This window comes from Rhea americana, unplaced genomic scaffold (assembly GCF_003343005.1).
Source record: "Rhea americana isolate MKP2758 unplaced genomic scaffold, rheAme1 scaffold_62, whole genome shotgun sequence".
Classification (NCBI taxonomy): Eukaryota; Metazoa; Chordata; class Aves; order Rheiformes; family Rheidae; genus Rhea; species Rhea americana.
Genome location: NW_028186779.1, coordinates 537,007 through 554,114, shown reverse-complemented (window position 1 = coordinate 554,114; position 17,108 = coordinate 537,007). Strand labels below are relative to the sequence as shown.

Genomic DNA, 17,108 nt, shown 5'->3' with positions numbered 1-17,108 from the left:
AACTGGGGAGAGTAGTTGGTATGCTGGAACTGATGCTATTCACATAGACCTCACCAGGCTGGAAAATTAGCTGACAAATCTCAGCATCTACAGCAAAGGCAAAAGCAGAGTCCTGCGCTGGGATTAGAATAACCCTGGTTACTAGTCCAGGCTGGGAACCAACTCTGTGGAAAAAGACCTGGAGTCCTCAAGGACAGCAAGTTGTTCAACAGTTGTGTCTGGGTGATGAAGAAGGCCAAGGGTATGCTGACCTGCATCAGCAAGAGAAGAGTCAGCAGGTCGCAGGAAAGGATTCCTCCCCTCATTCTGCACTGGTAAGACCACACCTGGAGTAACTTAACTATATTTAGAGCCCCCAGTAGAAGAAAAGYTATAACATACCGGAGTGAGTCAAGCAGAAGACCAGCAAGATGGTAGACGCACTGGAGCACATGATGTTTGAGGAGAGGCTGTTTGAGGGAACTGGGTTTGTTCAGCCTCCTGAAGAGCAGGCTGAAGGGAACTGCTTTTTATGGCTTTCTGCTGACAGGGTGCAGAGAAGATGTGGTCAGATTCTTCCTAGAGAGGTATGATGAAAAGGCAAAAGGCAACAGACAGAAGTTACAGCATGAGAAGTTCTCATTAGATACAAGGAAACATTTCTTCACCATAAGGGTAGTCAAACACTGGAATTTATCTTTTGGAGAGGTTCTGAAATCTCTGTCCTTGGAGATAGTGAAATAGACTGGACAAATCCTTAAGCAACCTGCTCTAATTTGGCTTATTCTGAGGAGAAGGTTGGACCAGATGACCTTCAGGAGGTCCTTTCCAAGCTAAGTTATTTTCTGATTCTGTAAAAATTTCTTTTTTTGTGATGTGACTGTAATTTTGATCTTTATTTTCACATTCTGTGAGGCATTACTAAAGAAGCCAGTGTCTGTAAATATGGAAGGTAATCCCTCTACACACACCTTCAAAAAAATTTAGTCCAGCACCTGTTAAAATGTATCTTTTAAAATTCATCCATCATAATTTCTATAATTACTTTGAATCTTGAAAAGTATAAATATCACGCTGAGCAACAAAACCCATTTTGAAAAACTTACATTTCTTTTGTATGGGGAGGGGGATCATACTATTCTTTACATAGCCTCAACATACTGAATTGCTTCAGTCATTTTTTAGGAATCATTCAGCTTTACAGTAGGAGGAAATCAGTCTTGGATGTGGCTTATCAATACATTATTTTGACTGTATATTTCTCAGTATGTGCTTCCAAGAGAAAAATACACCTTCTTTCAAGAAACTGTGCAAGGTTCTGTTAACAAATAACATATATTAATACTGTTGCTGAGGTGAAGCAGTAAATCAATACTATAATGCATCTCAAAGCACTTTCAGAGAATTTTAATGAGTTTAATAGAATTTGACATGGTTCAGTCCTGCAAAACTTATTCATGAGAATTCCTATTGGCTTTCTGTTGACTCTGTGTTATATGAGATCTTTGCTGCTATGCCTGCTGTGCTTTTGTATAAATGGCCTTAATGCTTAAGAAGTTTGCTTGCCTCCATAGGACTTGATACTGTTACTGGGAAGAAGAAGGTGAAGCGTTTTACACTTTTTAAGTAGTTATGTTGTGTTTTGGGTTTAAAGTTTCATTCAGTTTCTTTAAAAAAAACAGAACCAAACCTCTTTTTCATTTTGTAGTGACAAAAGATGGAAGATAGGAGTTAGTTTTTTCCTGTATGCCGTTTTCTCTGAATTTTCTAATATTCATATGCATTGTTTTGTGTGAGCAGGCTGGTAACAGAGCAAAGACTGCAGAAGAGTCTTTTTTGGAAGACTCCAAAAAAGTAGAAATGTACAATAGCCCAAAAGCCARAATTCTTTTCTTTTATTTTCTGATAATAGATAAAGATAAGTTAAATTGTTAATAAGTAAAATATAGGTTTCTGAAATTATAAAATCATTTTTATTAAATAATGACATCATTTTTGTGAGAGTGAATAAAGATTTGAAAGAGATAATAATGAAACACGGGCGTACGGGTTATCTTTTCCACATTCAAGTGTTAGGAGTACAAAAAGATAGACTTTAGGACTTTTGAATTGTCTTTTTCTGTGTATTGAAATGCTTGCACTCCTGATGGCTTTAAATAATTATAGAGATAACAGAAAATGYATTTAATTATTATTTTGGTTGGCCAGAGTTCATCTTGGTTGTTTTATATGGATTATGTATTTCTCTACATAAGGCTCTGATACTAATGTAGGTTTCATATTTGCTAATTTTGTTCCATTTATAACGGTGTTATGGGTTGCTAACCTGTCACTTGAACTTCATGTACAAAATATATGCTGCAGATAAGGTTGGATTTGGGAAGGAAGGAAATATGTCTGTTTACATTATAACTGTCCTTGTTATTCATTCTTAAATTTATATATAGAAATAAGAAATCTAGATACTGTTTAAATCACGACCACCTGAAAAAACAATTGCAAAGTTCCATTCCACTAGTCAATTAGAAATGCATAACTCTTCCTTAAGTTCTGCTGTCTTGCTGGCCTGAATGGGTGCACAATTGGAACTGCATATATATAGCTCATTATACAAGCAAATGACATAGCTACTGTACTAAAAACTGGAAGGATTACTGCTCATATTGCTAAGTTCACTTTTAAAGTATCAGAATGACTATATCAGAGTGACCGTGTGACTTTCCCTCTTCTCTAATATATGTAAATGTCTAATATATACATATAAATATATATATAAAAATATATAGAAAGTCTAATATATAATATACATAAATGTGTGTRTGTGTGTGTGTAAAGCAGCTAATATGAGTATTTAGGTATGTCTTGGTGAGTCACGTGTCGTTACAGTTGTTATAAACTGAAAATGTAAGAGAATATGTAAAAAGATACTAGTCATTTATCACTATGTCTTGTTTACGTAAGATTCTAATAAACATAAGTATGGTCTTTGCTATAAATTTAGTGGCTAGTTATAGGGATTGCATTAAGCTCTACAAAACTTAATGTAGTTAATTTGGTTACTCATATGATAAAATTTTATGTAAGCTAATGATAAACAATATAATTAATCATGGAATATCTAAGCTTTGCAAAATTTGCAGCTGATTAATTAGAAGTACTCTCTAAATGTCCATTTATTTTTTTTTTTTTTCAGTTTGCCCATACAATTAACCATGTTGATATCTAAATTCACTGTGTATGTTTAATGGACGTCCATAACTTCTACCTATAAAAAACATCTATGCTTATTATATTGCTGATGGTTAATATGCTTAAAGAAGTGGTACACTCCACTTTCCAAAAGCATTTATTAGCCACAAAGCTCAGAAAGTCTTTGCAAAAAAAGGATAATTCATTTTTCTTGGGAACTTTGCAGAATTATTAACTTGGGAGGTTGTTCTGTAGCTATAGTTGATACAGGGTCATAAGAGCTTAGTGGGAAAATTGGGATTATTGGAGAACAGACCAGAGTATAAACAGAGAGAACAGCATCTTTAAGAGCCCTGATAGGAAAACTCAGTTTGAGCTGTTTTACCACAAAGTGTTGTATTGTGGTCACACAAAATGTAGTTTTTGGTGAATTCACTTGGGTAGTTTAAAAGGCTGCTTGGATAGCTAGCCACTCAACACCAAATGCTTTCATTTTGGTGCCTTTGTTAACCAGAATGAAAAACAAATTGTTTATTAAAATATAAATTTCTTAGGTGTAAGCCAGTGGGAGAAAATCATGGAAATCTGTAGATGAACTTTTAAGTTCTGTAGTACTGTTTTTGAAGTAAAAACACCTTCAGTGATCTTAAAGCCAGGACTTTGTACTACATACAAATATAAAATAAGGTGACATAGGAGCAGCAATTAAGATTACACAGTTAATACCAACAGTGTAATCTCCTCATTTTATATCTCTTAAAGATATCAAATGATGATTATTTTATGCTGCTTATATCCCCTGAGGAAAATTATCCGCAGCAGTCACTAGACCTGTTTTATGTTCATGAGGGAATTTTGGTAGAAATGAAGTAGCAGTGACTCTGAAAATCTAGCCTGCATTTATCCTGGGTTCTTTCTTTAGAAAGCCTGTGAATAGACTGTATTAGATGAGTTATGTTATGTATAGATCTGCTGCAATTTGATCATTCTGTGGCTTTCTGTACCTTTCATAATATCCAATAAAATAAGATAGAAATTGCAGTAAAATGTTAGATTGACTTAAATTAGCCAAGACTGGTAACAATAGTCATTCTTACTGCTTCTCTCCRTGTTAGAAAACTGATGATTGAAATGTGCAACTCTTACTCATGTTTCCTAATAATTTGAAAGGGAACTTTACTTAAACAAGAAGCTCAGGACAACTTTAGGGTTTATTTCAAAACGGAGTTCTTTTTGATGTGATATTTTAGCATTTCAGCCATGCATCATACTTTTACAATGGGAACTCACTTACAATAGTAATAAAACCTTCATTTAAAACAATTGTAGACATTTTTATTGAATTTAATTTGTTCTATGATATCCAAAATGTTTGTTTAACTAATCCTTTGCCAGGAAACAGAATTGCCCATTTACTAAGAAACAATAGAGCATAAAATGTAAATGCTTTAAACATGCCATAACAAGGGATCCGTTTTTCAAAGAATATATTTTTTCTTTTTTTTCATTCATATCCCATTTTGTTCCACTATTATACTCACTTTATAACAATCTCAGTCTCCTGATTTATATTGGCCTTTGCCAGCCTCTAAGTAAAGGATTATAATATATCTGAAAATTTCTCTTTTATTTTACAATATGTTTGTCGTCTTTCAGTAATTTTCCTGAGAACTCTTTACATCTTGATTAACTGGCTGATTACTCTCAGACTCTACTGAAGTAAGCAAGAATTGGAAGTGTTTCACAATTGGTAAAATGAAGTTTTTTCTGAAGAAAAAGCAAAAAAAAAGTAACCTCTAACCACCACTTTAAAAAGTAAACTTTCCTCAGGGGAGCTCTTGTTTATGTAAGGCATGCTTCCCATGAAGAGGAGTTACTGCTTCCATTTCAGCATAAAATAAACTGCTTTCATAATGTGAATTGCCAACCATTTAGATCATTTGTGGTCAAATTATGGTGTATATTTATTTTACAAGAAAATAAATTAAACAGAGCCATTCATTTTTAAGCATGAAGATAGCAAGAGGATCCATTTTTACTGCTAGTTTGTGAAAAGAAACATACTTTTCCTGTATAAGTAAATTTCTGATGCTCTTGGAATACAAGCAATATCCAAATATTAAATACAATTTATTGTAACAWTTTGTAAAGAGCCCACACAAATAGTGTCACTGTAAAAACAGCAGTATATACAACTGAACCACCAAAGTCTGCAAGAGAAGTAAACTGGTGGGTCATATAAACAATGGAAAATTATCTGTGCAAAATTTTTATTTACTTATGTTATAGTTTAGCAAGTACGAATTTTAGCCTATATGTGTTTCTTAAAGACTATTTTACTCCGTTTTTTCCCTTTTACCCTCCTCCTTATAAGATGTTACCATACAACTGAGAGCAGTATTTCACCTTATTTTCCTAGCAGACAGGAATGTTTAAGACAGCTCTTAAATACCTAGGTAAGCATCTATCCAATGCAATTTATCCAATGCAGTGTCTGCCGAGGAGCCTCAAAGAGAGCCATACAGGGTGAGACATCATCATTAGATGCTGCAGTCATAGAGCTGGAAGAGGCATCAATCTAATCTTCCCTCTGACTAAGGACAAACTTGGCAATACCAGTTCTGTTAGATAATTGTATTTGCTCTCCTCCACCAGCAAGACATTGTTTGTCTTACCAAATGTTAGTGTCTGTGAATGAAATACATGCTTTTGCTYTGCTTAATTAGTTAATTTGCTCTCGGTATGAGATTTTTTTGAAATGCGTCGTCCAGGTGGTATGTGATCTGAGAAATGAGGTGAGCCATATGCATATTTCCTCCTAGCTGAGCTTGGGTACAGTCTGCCAGACCATTTGCACCTTGTATTTGTAGCCAATTTGTGGTCTAGTTGAGTCTTGCGGGAGATGACTTTGACAATAGGAGAGATACCATGCTTGTAGCTACCTCAGGGAAAAAGAAGGAGCACCTGTCCCATGACATTGAAAGGGAAAATGACAGGCGAAAGATGCCGTAGTTAAGGGTGAGGTCTACCTCAGGCTCCACTGCAGTCATTTCGGATGACAGAATTAGTACCATCGCCTTGCAGCCTGAATGCTTGACAGTTTCCCAACTGTAACTGGAAGGCCCAAATGTATTTAAATCCTATGTATGAATTATGTGGCCAGCAGCTGTGAAAAGTGACTTAAAACAGTTCTTCCAAACAAGTACAGATGCGTGCACTAAGGTCCACAGCAATGAGAGCAGCACTGAATCAAGAAAGTCTCTAAACAGATGATTATACTTCAGTCTTATCCTTTGCTTCCTACTGTAGGAAACTCTACCTTCAGTGCTATTAAAGATAGCCTCACTTTGCTCTTTTTTTCTGCTTTTGTCACTGCTTCCATAACTGTATTTATTTGCCCTCTGTATTGTTTTTTTCCTAGGCTATCATCCCAACCGTTTAGTATCTTGGTGATATCTAGTCTTTGTAAAATGATCTTTGTGCAAGTTGTATTATAGCCTGAAGATAATCTCTTCACAGCTAATTGCTCAGCTGTTATCTGAGTATCTTTGTGGCTTTTTCTTATCTAGGTTACTGCATTATCTGCCTGTTTCTTTCCTCAACAACCAGCTTTTAAACAATACCAGTATAATTACATATTCAGATAACCTATTATACCATATGTGACATACCTCTATGGCTAGGTCACGTAACTACAGAATTGTTACASCTAAATCTCATATTTTCTCCAGGAATTATTTCTTTGGTACATAGTAAAGGAGAATTACAATACTGCATTGGTATTCTTTGTACATCAGGTAGAAAGGCACTGAAAGATCTGCTTCCCAAGGCTTCAGTCCCATCAAGATCTGATAGACACTGATCAAGTGTCAGTGAATCAAAGTAAAAACTAACTGACAGATAAGGAATGTTGCAGGGAGTCTGAAAAATCTCAGTGCTTTTCCAGAGCTGGCTCCAGTTAATAAGCAGACAGCTGGAGATAAAATATTTTTAGAGAAGAAGATCTGGCTGAGGACCAGATTTCCAGAAGAGACAAAACATATCAAGCATCAGATCAGTGGCAGAAAATGCTACCAAGTCTTACGAGATTTGGTTAAACTTTTCCAGCTCTAATGTGAATGACATGTACAAAGCAGATTCTGTGAAGTCCACTGGAGACTTCATTAATGCTAGCCTTTTACCTGGMGGGCACTTTAGTGCCCCAGGAATGCTAGAGGAGAGCATCCTCTTGTCCTTAGTTTYAGGATTAGTATAGTGTATTTTTTCTCCCTGTAAATGAATACATTTGTTATTTCAGGGTAGCAGTTTACGGTGGGATAGAGTGCACCACCTTGCATTGAACCTTTGTGTTTTTATAAATGAAGGAATGAAGGCAGAAATAAAGAGGAATTTGTTAGAAAATGCAGCATTTGCAAAGTCAGTGACTGTCTTTGGACAGACATAGAAAAATTGTAGCTCCTGCTCTGGTTTGCCTTCCTCTGTTCCACTGAACTAGGAGACTCTGAAGTTGTGTTTATTTTTAGGACAGTGGCTAGATAGAGGATCCAAAYGTCTTGAAAAACCCTGTGGTTAGGCCTTCTCTTCCCTGATATAGAACTATGATTTGAATTAAAGAGATATAACTGTTGAACTGCTCTTGTATTTCTTCAGGTTCTTTTCTGTGTGTCCTTGTTTATGCATTTATTTTTTCTTTTTACAGAGATCCAATGAAATGAAGAATGGTTCCATGTTAAGTCATTCAGTTCATTCCTTCTGCAGTTTGTTTAATTTATTTTTTATCTGTTCTTGGGGCAGAAGATACATAGTTTTCTAAAAGTAGTGCTTATATTGCTCATCACACACTGAAGGCCACAGTCTGGTCTGATTGAAACAAGTATAAAAATAYTATAGTGAATTTTAGGGAGGTATGTTACAGCTTATCTTTTAGTCTCTTTCCTGCTCATTAACATATGAAACTCCTGTAATATCTTCAATGTAAATACACATATGCACACAGAATTTATACTTTATTCTGTGAGTAAAATGGAATAACAGCTTTCAGTTCTGTATAAAGTGCATAGAAAATTTAAAGATCACTTGACCTTGTCAAGGGGATGGGGATAAACTCTTTTCAGTTGTCCCGTGTGAGACAAGAGGCAATGGGCAGAAACTGAAGCACAGGCAGTTCCGCCTGACCGTGAGGGGGAATTTCTTCCCTGTGAGAGTGACGGAGCCCTGGCACAGGTTGCCCAGAGGTTGTGGAGTCTCCTTCTCTGGAGATCTTCAAGGCCCACCTGGCTGCAACCCTGTCTAACATGCTCGAGGTGACCCTGCTGAGCGGGGAGGTTGGACTAGATGATCTCTAGAGGCCCCTTCCAAMCTTACTGATTCTATGATTCTGTGACCTCTGAACAATACTGTGCTGCTAAATATCCCGTCAAATCACAAATTCTGTTTCTTTCTTACCATTCTGGATAGCAAGGAGACAGGACATAYACTTTTTTCTCACATTGAGTTAGACATCTGGAAATACCTTGCAGACAAAAATCACTGTCAGAGTTGAGATCAGTCACTTTTTCTGCTGGTTGGTGGATTCTACAGCTACTCATGCAGCTAGCTCAAGATGCTACAGACTATGAGTTAGCTTTTCATTTTTTTTTTTTTTTTCTAATGAGGGTTTTTTCATTTAAAGAAGCAAAATACCAAGTACCGTCTGTATGCAAACATCCACTTGTTATTAACTTGCAAATAAAACAAAGATAAAAATAAAAGCCTACTGATGAAGATGTCTCAGAAGCTATGGAGAAAAACTGTCTTAATTTGTATTACAATTCAAAGAACAGCTCAATATTTTATGTAATGATACAAAATAATCTCTMCTTGTCCATTCAAAGTATAGTACAATATTTTGTTCTTGGGTAAGGTCTCAAAAACAAGTAGTGCATCAGATGTTTAATAATGTACTTTGAATATTTGGTCATTCATTATTATRCCATGAACCTGAATATATTTTTCCTTAAACTTCCATTTTTATAGAGTCTTACTAAGGTGATTGGAAGAGAGGCGTAATAGTCCTTGACATTTGAACAGAGATACTGCTTTCCTTTTGTAGATACTTTTACTGTGTTTACTATTATAATATTTATTTTTATGGTRTTTTATTATATAAAATGACTTCTAACATAGACAATAGTATGTGTTAAAACTATGTATTTCCTATTTTTTTTTTGCAAGTTTGAATTAAGATCAGTAGTTGGAGTCAGAATTTTGGCAGCTCCAAGTTTAACAGGTCAGAGTCCTGGAAACAAATTTCTTTGAGCTCCGGGAAAAATTGAGGTTCAATCTTTGTCTGACCTTTGCAGTGTAATTCATCTCTTTCTGGCCTGGAAATATGAAAAATWAAATGGTAAGAGTCTGATATTGTACAAAAAAATCAGGAAGAGAAAGAAACCTTAGTATAAAGGACTCTATCAGGCTTTAATGTACATTTGTAATAAAAGGCATCAGCATTCTTTTAAACTGTGTATCTCAAAATTGCACTTTATATGCTATTAGAAATGTACATGTTTTTCTTGTCAGCAAGAAAATCAATACAGTGTTGTCTTAACAATGTGTGCATCCATTACTTGGCCTTTCCAGTGACAGCATTACTGTCAGCTTTGGTTATAGAACTTAATTTAATTATTATTTCATTCGGTGTAGACAGGATCAGGAAGTGAATCATGACCCAGTGCTGGAAATCTGTAAGGATACACTGCATTATGTGTTGGAAAAAACAACCAAAATATACTGGGTCATTTCCAGGTTTATTTTAAGGCAGAAGAATTGCCCCAGATAATTCATTCTGGGATGTATGGCCAAGGCTGTCCAGGTCTCAAGGCTGTCCGGGTCTCAACAAAATTAATGAACATTGCCTGAATATCTAATAGTTTGAAAGCAGCATATATATTACATGGAAGGCTTATCTAGTTCCTTTCCTATATACTGTACTCTTTACATAACAGCTTATTTGTTAACTCTCTTCAGAAAAGTTTGTCTAAGCTGTGGCAGCAATTTTAAAGTAGAAAAAAATGTGAAAGAAGTCTAGTTTAGTGAGAAGCATATGGTTGGGGAAAAAAGTACATAAGTCTTCTATTTCCTGTGGATAGGGAATTGTTTTCTGAAATTATCTTTTTGCCTAATTATCTCTTATAGTAATACTATGCCTGAAATGCCTTGACACCCAATCAGTCTCTCAGATAATTTATGTGAGGTACTGTARAAGTGCATAAAAAGCTCTCTTGCATTTTTTTACATGACTAGGAACAGCAAAGGAAGTAGATGGGCAAATAAAGAGGTATGAGTGAGCAAATTATAGTTTTCATCCATTCAAATATCAAAAATCAGAATCCCGAATGAGTAATGTTTTGTGTGGACCACTCTCTTGGGTAATAGATGAGAGCTTGATTTATGTGATTAACTTCTATTCAGTCTGATATGGTGCATGAAATCTCTGCTGCTATGAAATAAGGCCAAGGCTATCTCTGATATATCTGGATTACTCCAGATATGTCCCTGTGTTTGGAAATGCTGAAACACACATATAGCCCCAACTGTTCTTCAGTAGGACAGAAACCAAACCAGACCTTGATACCGCTTATTGTCTATAGCAGCATTCAGTTAAGCTCTTGCTGAGTGTTTAGTAACTGACTTTTTCCATTAAATTTTACCTTGATTGAACTGCCTGACAATCATTTAAATGCATACTAACAACCTCAAAGGAGCAGTAAGGATTAGCATTTTCTGGTGACCTCTGCAGTCTATAGAGGTGAGGGATTTGCTGATGAAACATAATGTCTCTTTTGCTAACATCAACAGAGCAGGCAGTCATGAAAGCGGTGTCTTGGAGACCTGTGTAGGCAAGTCTTTCTGTTTACATTGCAGGAAAATAAATTTAAGACATAGTCATGATGACAGCAAAGGAAGAGCAAGAGATAACAATATTTCATTAGAAATGATAGCAGTTCTTAATGTGGARAACAGTGAGCATTTCAAAAGTTTTCAAAAGCTTTAAAACAATGTACTTTCTTTAGCTGGAATAAAATATGAGACTAAGAGCCGCTTAGATATTTAGATAGGACRTAATTTCTTGGGATTTTGGAATGTGTGTTCAAGACAGTAATCCACAAAGCCTTGGCTGACCTCAAAAGTGTCTGAAAGGCTGATAATAACAGTATACTATTATCATGCCTACTACTACTACTACTATCACTGATAGTTCAGACACTGAATCTGAAAATCACTGTATTGAAATGCCTCTGTGGACAGTCCTCAGATGCTCCAAACTACAAAAATCTGTGCACATCATGAAAAAAATCTGCCTAAACATCATCTTAGTTGTAGTATATTGCTGAATTATATATTCCCGACTTAGTAATTATTTTGATCAGACTCTTGTTGCAGTGAGAAGAGTGAATTGTAGCTTTGGATTTTGAGCTTATTTTTTAGTTTGCTTGAAGGTGCTTGAAGGACAATAGGTTATTTTTCATTTTATTTGGATACATTCGTACAATCTCCATGGCTTTGCTGGGATTACATTAAGGGCAGAGTTTACCTTAGTGTTGTTAACYTTGAGTTTAATGTTTAAAATAAAGGAATCATAGAACTGTTTGAATCAGCAGCACAGGCTTCCTACACAGCTCTGCTAATGCACTGAGGATCTGAACAGCCATGTGCTTGGTGTTAAGTTTGGGGTTCTTGCTGAGAAGGAGTTATTGCAAGCACTAGGGTTGTTTCAGTGACAGTTTGACAAAAATAYGACTGTAGTGAAAGAGTTAGCTGTTTAAATATAATTGAAGAAAACACTTCCTAATAAAGTGCAAGTATCATGCTTGTACGCAACACTTTTCTATTGCTCTTCTATTTTCTGTAAAGCCTCAGATGAATTAGTTGGATCAGTCACGGGAAAGAACAAGTTAAAACCTAGGGTGGGTCTCTGAAGGTCATATTCTCTTTTCTTTAGATAAGCCACTGGCCAGTGCATGTTCTGGGAGGAGAATATGATTCCCGTCCCTTCACCTTGACTTTTCTGTCACGCCAGAGTARCAGTTGCCACACTCTGGGATAAGCACAAGTTTGGTGGGGGGCAGTTGATCGGATAAGGGTATTATGCACTAGTTAGGCAATTGGAGATCCCTCAGAGTTTTTCCTTCTCCAGGTGATTGATATTAGTGGGAGGGGTGGTTTATCTTTCTTGCTGCAGTTCAAGGCACCTTGTGGCAGTGTCACAGATTGGTCCCACAGGGGCTTTTGACATCCAGGCAGTTTCTTGAAATACCTATCAGAACTCACTTCTGGCATGGTTGCTGTCTGATTTCTGTAACATCCTTGATTAATTCTGTGGCTCCATCAGAGAACTCTGAAGTGAGGACTTACACGCAGAGAAATTTAGGTTACCAGCAAAAATAAACAAACAAACAAACAAATAAATAAATAAATAAACAAAGAGTGCTGGTGAGTGAGACTGTTTTAGAAAATTTAATTAACCTTTATTGGTCATATGGATATACTGGCAAACTTTTGGAGTCAAAATGCCATCTTCAATAGATTTAGACTGTTGTGTATCCAGTTTTTGCTTGTTTTTACTAGCAGTTACCACTTTAAGCAGCATCAGTTGTGAAACCTCAGTTGCTGATTCCTGTCCTCCATTCATTGCCCTCACAGCTTTGCCATTCTAACTATTTGTAAGGCATGTGGTAAACTGCATTCAGGAACTGAATTTAAAAATACAGTCATCCCCTCTTACCAGGTTATTTTTAACCTGGATCAGTTCTGTAATCTGTTTGTACTCTGCCTCCACAAACTGTGGTTTCAGTGCTACTGGAAAAGGTGRTATGGCAGTGGGGATCAGAAGCTGGGTAGCAAAGTGAGAGAAGGAATGGAAGCTGCATAGTTTGGCTTTGCTACCAAAATAAAACTGTGTCAGTCAAAAACTGCATAACTGGTCATCATCCTAACTGAAGTCCATATAGCCATTTTGCATCTTTCAGACTTTACCTTCTTTACCAATAAACTATTGTTAGCTTGTCTCTCTTCTTTAGCAGATTATGTGTAAATAATTTTCTTTAAGCTTTTTCAGAGAGTTCAGTGTTAAAGATTTATAAGGAGTGGATGAGACTCTCCACTGTCTTATCTAGGGCATTTTTTCACAGGTAAATTGACACATTCACTTCTGCAGGGCATTCAGTTGAACTGTTGCATACAAATATCCTCTCTCTCTCTCCCTGTCTGTTAGCCTGAGTCAAGATTTGAATTAATTCTCTTCTCTTTTAAACAGCCTTCGGAARGACTGGTGAATTAACACATTCACAGCAATAAAGAAAATACTGCAGAATGTCCTCAGATTTCTCAGAAGTAGGCCRGGAAATTAGATTTCAGGGCTAGTTTTAAGTTTATAGAAAATTTCGAACATCAGTTTTTATTGTACAGGAGGCGAGGTTCCAGAGGAAGCTGAATGGGAATACATGGAATAGATACCATAAAAAAAATAAGTAAAAATCTGAGAAATAGGGATGGGACTCTTAAAATATAGCAAGAAGACAAATCTTTTCCCTATTCCATTAATCTTTGTATAAAGAGAAAAGTAATGAGGAACGGCAGCAGGGGCAGGAGGAGAAAGTGACTGGCAGAAGACTTCTACTCAGTAGACAAAAATTAATGAAAAAATTATCACCTATATTATATAAATTCACTTAAGTCAATAACATTGCAACGTAACCTAATAACTATAAAATATGTCCTTCTCACTTAGTCTTTTTCTTCTCCTGTCTAGAAAACACATCTTTTGTTGTGAAAAAATGCTAGCTTGAATAATAGCATGGGAAACTAATAATCTTTTTTCTTCTGCTGCTCTACAGGGTTTCCTGTACAGATGAATGACTCSGATCACTCGCTGTTTCAGCATTCGTTTCAAGGATGCATGCAGTTTATTCATGTGGATGATCAACTGGTAGACTTACAAGCAGTGGAGCAAGGCAAGCTGGGAAGCTTTGCCAATGTCACCATTGACATGTGTGCTATTATTGACAGGTATGTTAGAGAGACATYGCTGATATTGCTTAGATACTTTCATATCTGAACATCCTTCAGATTCTGAAAATACCTATATAGTAATAGAGAAAAGGTGGTTCTGACACTGCCAACAATACAGTCAGGGCAATCTCACCTTTTTAGCAGTGAGGACCATGCTTGCTGGATGGAGATGATGGCTTTAAGTCGTGGTTGTGCAGGGTGCAGTATAAAATGTATTTCTAACCTCCCTACTCTCATGCAGAGGAGGAGATGAAAAGGTATYATATGTTAAATTCTGTCCACAGGTCAGTAATAAGGTTACCATGAAAAGAGGAAACTCCCTAAAAAAGCGCATTTTGTCTGTTTCTTAAATGGCTAGTACTGAGATGTTTTTGCAGCCAGAGTTAGAGAGTGGTAATGTAAACCACTTGGAATATTGATTCTAGAAGTTACAAATAGTTATATGTAAGTAATATAATTGCAATAGTCAAACTATCCTATTCTGTTTATTGTGTCCAAGGGCTATTGTCATGCTTGCAAAATATAAATACCCTTAAAATATTGCTGTTGTTGTGTTTATAGAAGTGGAGTTATTTGTGAGACTTAGAAAATCTGTTTCATAAGAGTGTATCCTAGGCTTAGAATCAAGCTATTTGTGATATTCAGAGGCAAAAYGTGAAGCTGATATTATCATTCTCTTACAGCTTCCTTTTTTTAACTTATCCCTGGATACCACCAGTATTAATCTAAACAATTCTATTTAGTTTATTTTTATTTTAAGGACTTTTTTTTGTACAGCAGAGCCACAACTTTCAGAGACACAATTCACCTGTTTTCCCCACCTTAAGAAATGGGTTAAGCTGAGATGGGAAGGAGAGTGAAAATAGAATCTGAAGTGGTTTTAATGTGGGCARTGGTCATAAAGTATTTAAATTATTTTCAAAGTATTTTTTATGTGTCAGATTACTTTTCTAGAAAATGAAAAATAARTAAGTAGAAACTAGGAACTCAACTTTTTTCATGAATACAACCTGAAGTGCCACTGCAGTTCATTGCATTAGAAAAGCGTAAGTGTGAATAGTTCAGAAAGGCTTATTCCTGTTTCCTAAACTGAAAAAAAAGAACAAGATAGTGTCAGGCCACAAGAGAAAAAATACGTATTGTCTTATTTAAAGGGACTAAATCTATGTTGATTGTTCAGTATGCTGAATCCTTAGAGAAACAAGCAGTGTCACCTCCGAGGTGGATAGGTTGCAACTTGAGACCTACCAAGCTATGCAAGAGCAGTCTCCTGGAACTGCACTGTAATTTCAGGCTTCCTGACAGCACTGAATTCCTTAGGGAACATAAATAGGTGTGCATGCCTGTACGTATGTGCATGCCTGTGTATGTAATAAATGCACAAACTTTATTAAAATAATCCTTAAATTTTTACCTAAACTGAGAAGAGAAATTTAGAACTGTGGCAGATCTTTACTTTGAGTCTTAACTTTCCAACCACTTACCTTTGTTCATTTTTATTGCTTCTGCATAATAGTGTCTTCTTTGTCAAGCAGACAAACCAAAAAACTGKGAAAGATGGGGAGGGAGCAAGTGGCACAGTTCCTGAATGCAGACATCTTGGCTTCTCGTGAAAATTACGTATGTTTTAAACCAGTTGACAGTCAGCTGGGGAGCTGAAAATGGCTTTTTTGAATTCTACTTTGAAATAAGAAAGATTATAAGATCATAGAATCCTAGAATAATTTAGCTTAGAAGCAACCTTTGGAGGTCATTTGGTCCAACCCTCACTTAAAGCAGTGCTAACTTCAAAGTAAATTAGGCTGCTCAGAGCCTTGTCCAGTCGAGTCTTGATGGAAATTCTGCAAGCTGCATAGCTCTGAATAACATCTGCATAGTTCTAGTAAATAGATGTATGTGCTTTCATTTCCTGTTGTAAGCTAAGAGAATCTCAGAGAGATAAAAGCTAGTTTGTAAAAATTAAAGAAGGCATGCTGCTTTGGTCTCCCAAAATGCCTTCTCTTCCTGAAGTGTAGATGTAAGTTTACAATAAACCATTTTCAGTAATGTCAGTGTGCATGTTTTGGTGGAGTACCAGTGAGATCTTTTGGCATGTCAAGGCATTTTAGATTACTTTAGATCGCATACCTGTTAAAGCTGAAGTTACAGAGAAGGGGAGATAAATTAAGAGTTAGTATCACAGGGAAGAAGTTTGTCCTATATGCTCCCACACTCTTGAAATTAGGAAGGCTTCCTGTGGTTACTATTTAGAAGTTTGAATTGATTAATTTTATTTTAAATATTTAATTTTTGGAAATGTAGACTCACTTGGAAGAAAGGATGTGAAGATACATCTAGTTAAGTCTGTTTTTACATTGTGGATAAATCTAGACTTACGTCAGACAGTTTATATTGATCCTACTTATGCCAGTATCTATTAGAAATAATTACAGCATCACTTTTTTTTTTTTAATCGATGGAGGTGTCATGTAGTTTGTTATTTTTAAGTGATCAAGTTTACTTTTTTGTAGTTTAACTTTCAAAGAAACCCATTGACTAAGAAGTGATAATGTCAAGCTTTAGATATGACTGGATCTTAATAAGACAGGCTGTCTGATTAACATGTACAAATAAGCACTTATTTACAACTAGTTCTATTAGAGTATGTCACTCTATATAATGTTTCTATTTGTGGGATTATTTAAAAGATACAATATCATGTGTGCCGTGTGTTAGCTTAATTTCATTTCCTTTATGAAGRGAAGATACTTGTGTGCCTGTGATACTAAGATCTTCCTGCTTTTTCACTTGTTTGGCACTGAATCATAAAGGCTTCTGTCTTCATCAGCATGGAAATTGCTTTCATGGCCACACTTCAGTGAAGACCCCCACTGGGCAAAAAGATAAGCCAT

General features: G+C 36.0%; 1 protein-coding gene across 2 annotated transcripts in view; it reads left to right on the top strand.

Annotated features, from left to right (window-relative positions):
* CNTNAP2 (contactin associated protein 2) overlaps positions 1 to 17,108 on the top strand; it is a 1,098,090-nt gene that overhangs the window by 656,658 nt on the left and 424,324 nt on the right. For both annotated transcript variants that reach the window (XM_085320206.1, XM_085320205.1), the window contains exon 10: positions 14,043 to 14,214. In XM_085320206.1, the coding sequence (XP_085176332.1) occupies positions 14,043 to 14,214 (172 nt within the window). The remainder of the gene's footprint in view (positions 1 to 14,042; positions 14,215 to 17,108) is intronic.